Source organism: Rissa tridactyla, chromosome 4 (assembly GCF_028500815.1).
Source record: "Rissa tridactyla isolate bRisTri1 chromosome 4, bRisTri1.patW.cur.20221130, whole genome shotgun sequence".
NCBI lineage: Eukaryota > Metazoa > Chordata > Aves > Charadriiformes > Laridae > Rissa > Rissa tridactyla.
In genome coordinates this window covers 31,577,136-31,588,426 of record NC_071469.1, presented here as the reverse complement: position 1 = coordinate 31,588,426, position 11,291 = coordinate 31,577,136, and the positions used below count along the sequence as shown (strand labels likewise).

The following is an 11,291-nucleotide window of genomic DNA, read 5'->3' as shown; positions in this document are numbered from 1 at the left end:
GGAGGGGGAATCCCAGCCCCCCGACCCGCCAGCCACAACGGGCGCAGGAAACGACACCTACGTCTGCTTCCAAAATTAGCTGCAGCAGAAGGGCTGGGAGCTGCGAGCTGCTCCGATGTCTTACCACTGCTGAGGGGAACCACCAAAACCCCCTGAGCCTGTGACCCCATCGACCTACTAGGTGTTAAATGTTTCTTAAAAAGCAAACCAGGTGGATTCCCATGTCTCTCGGGACAATGAGGTGGGCCATGAACCACTTCACAGACCAGGTAGGGTAATCTGACTTTTTTTAATAAATACATATCTCACATGTACCAAAATAATTATAAACAAAAAATGTACAGTATTTACACAATATACAATTGCTAAAACGTGTAGCAATTATGACACACATGGTGTGAAACACACAGTTTCCAATGCCCACAGTTAACATTATTGCTACTTTCTCCTAACAGTCAGGAGGTGACCGGTCCCTTGGTTTGACGACTCCGCCGGAGACGCCCCATCGAGAGCAGCTGAGGTCGGTCAGTAAGGCCAGGGAGCGCCCAATGCAAATTCACACACAGCCTCCGAGACGATGGGGTCTTGGTAAGAGCCTGCCTTGCCACGAGAGGACACGCGCTCCTCCTGGGACTTAACGCCACGAGATAGCTCTCTGTAACTAGCAGGCTGGATACGTAGCCTGCTACCTTCGTAGGGTTGAGAAGATGGGCTACGTGGCTCTTTATCGGGTGGTGTGAATAATCACAGATCTCTATTGATGTTACACATCCCACTCCTGTACTTAAACACCTGGAACCATCCTGGTACAATTACATGCTCCTTGCTGGGCAGCGTAGTATTTCCCTCCTGGTTTTTCCCTCCGCATTGCGACTTTCTTTTTAAATGAAGGAAGTCAGTCCTTTTTCTGTACATATATACACAGTCACTTCTTTTCACAGAAAGCTCTGCTTTAAAATGACAGCTGTCGTCCTCCAATAAGGCAGTCATCATATATAAGCTGGAAGAAAAAAACAAAAGGCTGTTAATGCAAAACTCTTACTGGGATTATTGTATCCACTCTGGGATAACTGCCAAATTCTGCATGCCCCGACTTCGGCAGCGTATAAAATTTCTACACTGAAATGGTTACGTTTGCCATTTCGCAGCACTGAGCATGTTACAAAAACAAATGCTGGGGAGGAGAAAACCACCCATTAACTTGAATTTTATCTCACGAGGTTCTGTAGGTGTCAGCAACAGAACTCGCGTTGCGTGAAGTTAACCTCCGCTCCCTTGTGCAATTTTTTTACATTTTATTCTTAAATGTAATCTATTTATATGCTTGCCCCAACTGCCATCTTGCTGATGGCTGGCAGCGTAACCTCGCTTTATGGGTTATTTATACCCATCTGTTATATAGGTAAGAGGCCACTGGAGCATGGCATCAGAGCGGTGCCAACCAAAAAAAACTACAAAGGGCAGGATTTTCCCTTTCTCTTGAAAAGGTGCAAATAGCTACTTACTTCATCCTCTGTGAATTCAGGCTCCGATTCGCTGCTCTCCTCGTCCTCACTTTCTGGCAACATCTGCAGGTCGGCTGTGGTCAGCTGCTTCAGCTGGTCCTGTATGCTGGAGTTGTCTCTTCCCCACGTGAGCTGGTAGGGGGAGTAGCCCTGGTAGGTCACTTTGTTCACGTCCGCCCCGTGTTTCACCAGAAGTGACACCAGGTCTGAATTCTGCAGGTCGACAGCCAAATGTAGTGCCGTTCTGCCATTGCACGGCTCCTGCATGAAAATAAGACAAGGTTTGGCATGTTACGAGAGCCAGAGACGGTGCCAGACCTGTTGATTCTTATGGCTACGCAGCCCTGCTCCGTTAAATTCACGGTATAGATTACATACCTGAGCATTTACGTCTGCTCCCAAGGACAGCAAGTACTCGACAATAGCCAGGTATCCTTGAATAGATGCCAAATGGAGACATGTATGTCCTGCAAAACACAAATGAAGGGAAAATCTGAGTAAGTCTAACCTACTATTCAGTTAAAGTCAAGATGACAGGACAGTCTGCAATTTATCCACGGCAAAAGGGTGTTTTCCAAAAAAGCTTTCCAGTAAGTATGAATAACAGGGTTGGATTTTGGAAAGACTTATTAGAGGCTTTATTCTGTTTGACTGCAACTTATTTTAACCCAAAAAAAAAAAAGGAGCACTGCAAAAGTGCACTAAAAATGCAAAATTCAAAGCCATGAGAGCCAGTAATCAACAGTAAGGAGTCCTACAAGACAGTGACACTTTAAAAAAGTCGGACACTGCTGTGTGCTTTGGACTCCTCAACTCTCAAAGGGGCATAATGATCCTTCTCCACCTATCCAGAGATCTTTGAGCAATACGGGACAACAGCTCTACCCTTGGTACAGCACACCGACACAGATGTACAGCAGTGTGTCCGTACCATTGTAGTTGGTGGCCTGCAGGACAGCGAGGAGGTGGTGCGGCTGGCAGTGCTGCGTGAGGACGCTGACGCTCCTGAGGGAGCCCTGCTGGCAGGCAATGTGCAGGGGGGTGTTCCCTCGGAAGTCCCTGATTTCCAGGTCACATCCGGCCTTCAGAAGATGCTCGGCAATTTCAGGCTGATCGGTGATCACTGCCAGGTGAAGAGGAGTCTGCAGGCAGAAAAGAAAAGGCAAACCTGTGAGTTACAAACTTGGCAGCAATGTCTGGACCGCTTGGTGATTTGTGCCCCCCAGTTAAAAACACCCCCCAGAAACTCAGTTCTTTACGCTTCCCGACATATTGCATTGTTGCCCTTTAGTCTGGAAGTGATGCACTTAGGGCTCTCCGGATACTGAACAGACAATCCATATGAAGGGTATCATTAGCATCCCAATAAAGAGGGATGCAACCCATTGCATCATATTTGAAAAATGCGGGCGTTAAATGGCACTCTCAGAGGAGAGGAAGCGTTGTACTAACGCTGGGGACTTCCCTGAATGTAGGCTTTGATTTACTATCCACCAATTAAAAGAAAATTTTAAAAGGACTTTTGGGGAGGGAATTTCCCAGAGGGCTTTTGTGGGGGTGGGGGGGTACAATCCGGATTTGGGTCTGTGGAGGTGAAAGTACCTGGCTGAGGTTGTTCTGGAAGTTCAGGAAAGCACGGTCCCCGGCCGTCTGCCGGATCACCTCCAGGCTCAGAGCTTTTTCCTCGTGAATAATCGCCAAGTGGAGAAAACTGCAGGGGAAAAAATAAAATGAAAATTAATTAAACGACCCACGCTAAAAGCCCCCTAAACGCCACGTTAAACACCCCCAGACCCCCGGGGGGGTCCGAGGGCAGGGTGATGGGCGGGTGTCGCAAGCCGGGGCTTTCGGCGTCCGGGGCTTTCCGCCGCCGCGGAGCCGCCCGGCCCTGGCGCCCCTCCAGGGACTTTCCGCCCTCCCCGCCCCGCCGCGGCCCAGCGCGGCGCCTCCCCGCCGGCAGCACATCCTGTCCCCGTCCTCACCCTGCCGCGTCCCCCCCGACCTGCGTCCCTATCCCAGTTCCCCCCCTCCACCTCGATCCCCCCCCACCCCCGACTTACGTGTCTCCGTCCTCCGTCAGCTGCTGCGCCCAGGCGGGCGGTTCGCGGGGCTGCAGGCGTATGTCCTCCAGCTCCTTCACCAGCTGCCGGTACTCCTCTTCCTTCATGGAGTCCAAGCCGCTGTCGTGGCGGTCGTCGAGCGGGAACCCGCCCTGACGCTCTTTCTTCGCTTGCTCGTAGCCCTCCATCACCGGCGGCTCGACGGGGCGGCGGGCGCTGATCATGGCGGCGGGGCTCCGGCTTGGCGGCGAGTGAGCGGCGGCGGCGGCGGCGCTGGGCATATACACCCCGGCGAGGGGGATTTCTGCGGGGGAGGAGCCGCCGAGGACGGGAATTTCCAGCCACTCAAAGCCCGACCGACGGGTCTGGTCCTGCTCGGCGCCGCGGGCGATGGCAGGGAGGGCGGATCGCAGCGGGCCGGCCCCTTCCCTCCCCTCCGCCGCCCCGGGAGGGGAGGGAAGAGGCCGGCCCGGGAGGGGACTTGGCGTTTTTCCACGTCGAGGGGGAAGTACTCGCCTCCCCGGCGTCCCCGTCGGTACTTCCCTGCAGCGCCCCGGGCTGCTGCCCCTTGCCGGCTTTCCCGGGGGGCTTTCCCTGCCTTGTCCGGTCATGGGGCTCCCGGTGCCCGCTCCCCGGCAGGGCAGCGGGTGTGCGCACCGCTGCGGGGGTCCTTGCACACTGCAGGGTCCCCTTGCACACCACGGGGCTCTTTGCACCAGGGTCCCCTTGCACGCTGCAGGGGTCCTGGCGCGTTGGGGACCACCTGCACTGCTGGCCTTGATTGCACCCCACATCCCCTCCTGACTTTCCCGCCAGCTTGCTGTTCCGTACGAGGAGCTGTGGGATGTCTCAGGCCGGAAGGCCAGTCTGTAAGCATACAAAGTGGTGGTCATCACACTCGGAGGAGCCCCACCACCCATGAGGTGCAGCGTATCACCACAGCTCTCCTCCATCGCCCTCATCTGCAGCAGATCCCTGACCCTGTGAGGATCATTTCGAGGGCTGGTGAGAGGGACTCCCTGTTGGAGTCGTTAACCAGCGCTCGTTTGATAGCAGGGACAGAATTTGTAGCCAGTCCAGGGTACGAGGTCATGCTGAAAGTTCAGGGAACCAAACACCACCCGAGCGATGCTGAGGCTGCATCAGCATGCTGCATGTCTTCCCTGCTATTGCTTTGGCGGGAATTGCTATTATTTTGGCGGGGAAAATGCCTTTTGGAGAGATTCAGGTTAGTATTGCACATGACTGGTGTTATGGTGTCACGACGCCTGCAGGTGTGCAGGTGCTGCCTCGGCGTTCAGAGGATTTCCCTTCTCTGCTGTGCATAAGTTTTCACTCTGTTTTCAGTGCAGTGGGACCAGGAATGAACAGGAGAATTCTACGCCACTCCTGTACACACAATTTCTGTTCCAGGACTAAACAGGCCTCTTTCAGAAAGTACATATAGGTAACAAACGTTTTTAAAGAAGAAATGACATTTTCTGCCTCTATTCTTACTTCCTCTGGCCATTCCTAATGATTCTTCTCTGCTCCTCTTTACTGCTGTCGTGGCATCCATGGGTAGTGACAACTGGATAAATGCAGGCTCCCACATGGATAAAAGGCATCGTCTGCTGACAGCACTGAATTTTTCCCTGGTGAATTTTTGCTTCTACTTCTCAGATGTGGGGGATTCCCACGAAGAATTTTTCTTCTCTTGCAACTATTGCCGGCCTCGCTGAGTAACAGTGTCTGCGCTTTTTTCCTTTTGTCATTTTCCCATTGGATGGCATCCCTTTGAACAAGAAAAATCCAAAGATGAAAGGGGGAGCCAGAGGAGAGGGCGAATGCCTGACTTTCCGTGAGCAGATGTTCCTGATTTTCAGCCCAGCTGGCCCATTCCTGGACTTTTTTTCATTATTCATCACTTGGCCTGGGACAACCCGCTGGTGCTTTTGGGCAGGTTTAGAAAAAAGCCATACAACTCTTTTCTTTTATAGGTTAAGGGTTATGAAAGTGTTGCGAGCTTCTTGAAACAGTTTCCCCTTTTTAATGTAAATCGCCAGGGGAAATTTAATTAACAAATGAATCTCCTCCTACCCGCTTCCCTGCAAAAAAGGGAGGCTGGGAGTTAGAAAGCAAGCTCCTGCTCTGACTGGCAGGGGAATCAAGCCCGGCCACGGCTGCCTCGGGTTGGGGTTTTGCTAGAACCACGCAGAAATTAAACTTTAAAACTCCCCGTCCCCACTGCGATGTCTGGAAACCAGATTCAGCAAAGTGAGTTCTTTGCCTCCTTCTATAAGCGACCTCCAGCTGCTCTCGCAGGCAAACGCGGAGCTATTTTTAGCAAGCATTTGCCAGCAGAAACCTCTTTTCGGAGGCACGCGAGGTGCTTTTATTTTGTGTGCTGCGTTTTAACCCGGCAGTACTGCAGCCAGTTAGTTGTAGGTGGCGGAAAGGAGATGGAAAATGTTTTCTGGATGGAAAGTGGCGCCGAGGCCAACCCCAGCCCACTTCCTGCCCCAGGGAGATGCTGCCGCTCCGCAGCCCGGCCCGGGGTGTCGGCGGGGGGGGGGGGGGGGGGTGGCCCAGACATGGACCAGCACCCCTGGGTATTAGGCAGCCAAAAAGCACGGATAGAGAAGGGATTCTGCCCTAAACCCTGATGTACATGTAAAGTAGCAGGGGCGGGATGCAGTAAAGATGCAGGGGCAAGCGCAACCCTCGTTAAAATTAAAACAAATAAAGCTGCTGTCTTCTCTGTAACCCCTCACAGCTCATCGTACAATGTTTGCCTAGAGGGACGGCATATGGAAGATAGTATAAAGCAAAGGTTTTGAAGCAGGAGTGAAGGTCATTGATGCTGCTTTTGTGCTACCGAGGTACTTTTTGTGCTACTGTCTTTGGCTTTTTGTTTTTCTTTTTTGAAAGTTAACACATTTTAGCAGTTCTTCTATACAATTTTCTACACGGTCCACAAGAGAAAAAAAAGTAGAAAGAAACAAACTCGGCTTTTGGATATGAGGTTTTTGGATATAGGGTGGAGCCTGTCACACCTCTGATTTCCTAGGTGGCCTCTCACCCAGGTGTTGCAGCTCTGGGAGGCTCAGACGTGACCCCCGGGGACGGAGAGCCAGGACAGGGGTTAGCCCTGCTGAAACAGGAGCAAAGCTTTATGAACGCTGCAGTCATTTGCGCCAAACTAAACCCTCTTTGTCCTCTTGTGCCTTCTGGTTTAATACCTCTGCTGTGTCTGTATTAATTTCACAGGAGCATGTTTTTTTGCTCATCAGCTTGAGAGGAGATTAAGGTTCTCTGACATTCGGGACTATGTTAGTAGCCTCCGTTGCCTGGTCCAGCGGGCACTGCAGGACCAAGGGACTGCCGAAAAGTCACTATAACGATGTAAAAGGCCACAAGAGGTGGTTTTGCACCTGATACCTAAGGGCTAGGTTTTGCAAAAGCCTCCTCCGCTCTGGGTGCCCTGAGCACTCAGTCGGCGGGGCAGCGGGGCTGCGGGGACGAGATGTTTGTTTTTATTCTACCTTGCAGAAAGCAGCTGGCAGGGCGCGGAGAAGCAGCCTTGCGTGCCTGAATGCTGCAAAGGGGCAGTAGGGTTTTAATCAGTTTTTAAAGTACATGAAAGATTCTCGTGCTGCTTCCTCCAGCAAACACATTAAACTGTAATTTCCTGATTGCCACACTAATCATGAGAACCGTCTAGTGCTGTCGCTGTGGTGCTGTTGATTTACCAGAGTTGGTCCCTCAACTTCATCCTTTTGTGATTGCTGCTGCAGATACCTATTAACCGTTTCCTCCCATTTAATTTCCAGGACTATGCACGGCTTGCAGTAAACGTACCGGGAAAGGTGGTTCACAACATCCAGCAGGATCTTGGCCCAGGCAGTTGAAACCAAAAGCAAAGCAAAGCAAATTGGTGCAGTAAAGCTGCTGTCTACATGTGTACGCACACGTGCAGACACTCCTTTGGAATAGGACTCCGGTTTATTGCTCCAAAAGTCTACGGACATTGAATGTGCGATGGAAGCCAGGGAACACTTAACATTATCATTCTGATAACATTTTACAATTAAAATCCACACATCTCAGGCTCCCACTTACAGCTGCTATAGAGATAAGAACCAGGCAGCTCCAAACAATTAGTCCAGTGGTAAACAAGGAAAACATATTTCCCTCCTGCTTTATAATAATAATATGACTATAATTTGAAAGCTTTAAAAAAAATGGCCAAATGAGAAGAAGGAAAGTTAAGCAAAGTCCATTTTTGTCAGCTGGGATGAGGGCTGACGGTGGTGATACACGTGCCACGTGGCCTGAATCCCTACCTCCTCAGACTTTTTCATCGGAGGCTATTATGGGACAGCCAGATGCTCCAAAAAGCAGTATGGTGGATGCAGTAGGAAGCATTTCTCCGCCTTATTTGAGCTGGTACAATATCCAAGCAAACAGTGCGGGGAATAATTTTTGGCACATAAAGCCAAAGTCCAAATTAAGGAGTTTAAAATCCTACCCATGTCCCACAGATATATAAATGGAGTTAACTAGGGTGTCCCGGCCGGAGTCTAATGGTCCCAGACTTCTGACTGGCTACACTAGTCTCTGCTTTTATTTTTAGACTGCAGCTTATTTTTGGCATCTCTTAAAGTGATGTATTGCGTCCCTGGAAAGATCTGCATTTCTCTGTGTGAACTGTGGGCTGTTTATATATCAATTCATTGCATTTCTGGGGATCCTTAGGGATGAGATGTACCGTATCCATTTAAACTGCTTTTATTGTTATGCCTTAAGGGTAAATACAGGGCAAGTCATTTGAAAGTGCCTACCACTTGGAAGACAAGTTTTCCCTGGTGTTATTCCCATTTCTCAGGTGGAAGTTTTGTTAAAGCGCGTTGCTTGCGAAGCTCGAAGCTGATGCTCGCTGCCTGATGCAGCAGAGCTTGCTGCCACGTGTGTTTCATTTAGGAAAGAAGAGACTCGGGCTGGGGGAAGAGAAGAGCGGCAGAGCCAGGCTTCTTGAGCTTGCTGGACAACTTTCCCTTCAGCAATACAAGTAACGTTGCTCCCCACCGGTCCAGCCGCCTCTGTGGTTGCAGACAGAGTGGAAGCACCTGACAGGGAAAATATGAACTGGGAGCGCGCTAATGATTAAAAAGGGACTTTCCCCCTGCAAGCAACTGTGACATTTGGTAATGTTACCGTCTCTAGTTCTTCCCAGCAAGGAGGAGCCTTGCAAATGTGGAGAGAGCGGCATGGCGGGACCATGCAGAAAACCGACCCGGTGAGAATTCGGGAGGGAGAGCTCTGCCTGGCAGAGGCCGAGCGTGGGCAGCCAGCGGGGCCGTGCCGAGGAGGGAGCTGCTTTCCTTTCTGTTCGCATTATGCATCCAGAAGCTCGAAGCTGGATCTGGACACAAATTTCCCAGTGGTACTGGGTGATATTTTGAGCAAACCAAAGACCTGAACTGAGTTAACGCTGGGTTGTCCGAGCGGGGGGCTGCGCAGGGGCAGTGAGAGCACACCGTTTGCTCTGAGCCTCCTCGCGCTCCTGTGCAACCCTTCTCCCTACAGCTGGTGGGTGCAAGTCATCGTGGACAGACACAAAAAGCCAGTACGCTGCTTCTCTGTGAGCAGTGGGAGCTCGCCGCAGCAGACAGACACACGGCGAGCCTTAATTAGAAGCTGAACTGCGTGGGGGCCCAGGGATTTCCCTGGGGACGGATGTGGCAAACGCAGGGGCTAATGCAGCGAGTGCTGTAGCTGTGTGTCTGAGCTAGCAGGGGAGCTGCCAGGGGAGGAAGCAGGAAATACTAGACAATACCAAGAGCATAACCCTGAGAAAAAAAAAAAAAAAGAAGAAAAAAAGCCAACGGAAGATGAACTTCTGGCTGGATGCTTCCTGAAAAAGCCCTGGGACTGCCAGGCGAGGGTCTGTCTGGAGGTCGGTTCCTCCTGTGCGCACCCTCTTTGGAGGAGGGCAGGCTCTCTGCTCCCTGCTCCTTCTCCCGGTCAAAGTCCTTTGGAGCCCCAAAGCCCAGCAGACCACACGGCTCTGGGAGGGGTAACCCCGATCGATCACCAACAAATTGCCTGTGGCTGACGATGGGTGTCAGCAGCAGCTGCTGCCGAGAAGGTGCTAAGGGGGGGCTCAGCTTTAAGTGCAGAACACTCCAGGGCTCTGCTCCCCAAGTTCCTAAGGCTTTAACCTCATTGTTTTCTGGAGTGGTTGAGGGCTGTGCTCGGAGCTGGAGTGTTGGCTGTGCCAGCAGGGAGCGCACGCAGCATTGCCAAGGACTGGATGTGCTTCTGGTGCCATGTCCTGGTCCAGCCCATCCATCCTCTACCCATACCGATGGCTGTTGACGAGAGCGGGGCCGCAGTGCCTGGGGTAATGCAGTTGTTCTTTGGAGGAGAGCAAGCTGGGAGAAGAGCTCCAAGGGACAGCAAAGATTTAGGCTGCATTTACAGGACTGCTAGGTGAGCTCTGGTTTACAGGCTGAGAGAGGCTAAATGCAGGCTCAGGGGGGTTAAATGCAGATTCTTCCAAACTCCAAACACCCCGTGCTCTGCATGCTCCGGGTATTCCTGCACTGCCAGGATGCAGGCTCTCCAGACCGGGTTATAATAGAATCCTCATTTCCTCCCAGAGCTCTTGCTCTCTCATATTCCTGTTTATTTTTGTGCAGCCAACTGCTTACTCCGAGCACGACCGCTCCTGGGGCAGGTGATGGCTGGCAGCCAGTTTGGGGCCACCACCACTTACGGGCGCCAGGGGACAAGCAGTGCCGCCCTGTGGGGCTGCTTCACCTCTGCCACCCGGGTTGGAGGGTCACTGATCCTGCCGGTCCTGTGGTACCTGAGCTGCACGTAGTAAAGGGGAACTGGAAGCAACAGCACGTCTTTCAGAGGATGCCGGGGCTGGTGATTCATTGCTGGAGCCGTGTTGGGGAGGAAGGGGGAGCAGATGGAGACGGACGCAGATCTTCCAGCCTGGGGAAGGTTTAAATTTATCACTCTCCAAGACTGTATCCATTCCTGGGATGATTTCCCATTTAGCGTATGCCTTTTAGGGCTCTGATTTCTTCAGATTTCGTGGGTGTTGTTTACTAACTCATGGCTGTGGTGTTTCCCAGACAGAAATACCTCTCCGGGATAAGCTCCTGCCTTTCTTGGACAGGCGGTTTGTGCACAGGCAGTAAATTCAGCTCTTCTGCGAACTCTCTGTCCTGTGCGTGAGCCGTGGTGACGTCTGTGGGCCTGCACGCGGCATAACCGCAAGGGCACATGATGCCGGCCTTCCTTCGTTGTCCGGGAACACTGGACAAATGGGGAAAATGTAATCCTTGAGTTCTTCCCAGACCAGATTTCTGAGCAGGGAAAAATATAACTTGCTTGGGAAAACCCTGACCTCTGGCAACGCAGACTTAGGGCCATGGGTTTGGTTCTGTGCTTGAGATAGGAAGATTCATGGAGGCTCTGAAACATGTTTGTGGGAAAGCCAACGAGGGAAGTGAGATGGGAGGGGGTGATTTTCCACAGAGCAATGCAGAGAAGCCATATCAGTCCCACTTTGAAACAAGTGTTTCACAGTCATACTACTTAATTCTTCTCCTGCCTGCATCCACAGACATGAGTCCTTTTCTTGGCTGCATCCCCTGCCTCCCAAAGCCCAGCATCCCACCGTGGCCGTCACAGCTACCGCCTGTATCCTCACCAGCTGGCACTTCTT

General features: G+C 51.8%; 1 protein-coding gene across 1 annotated transcript; it reads right to left on the bottom strand.

Annotated features, from left to right (window-relative positions):
• Positions 1–270: 270 nt before the first annotated feature.
• On the bottom strand, positions 271–3,966 carry NFKBIA (NFKB inhibitor alpha). Its single transcript, XM_054200896.1, has 6 exons — positions 3,566–3,966; positions 3,108–3,216; positions 2,437–2,647; positions 1,884–1,972; positions 1,506–1,766; positions 271–1,000 (listed from the first exon to the last, which is right to left on the bottom strand). The coding sequence occupies exons 1-6, from the start codon at positions 3,844–3,846 to the stop codon at positions 953–955; spliced, it is 999 nt and encodes a 332-aa protein (XP_054056871.1). The 5' UTR covers positions 3,847–3,966; the 3' UTR covers positions 271–952.
• Positions 3,967–11,291: the final 7,325 nt, after the last annotated feature.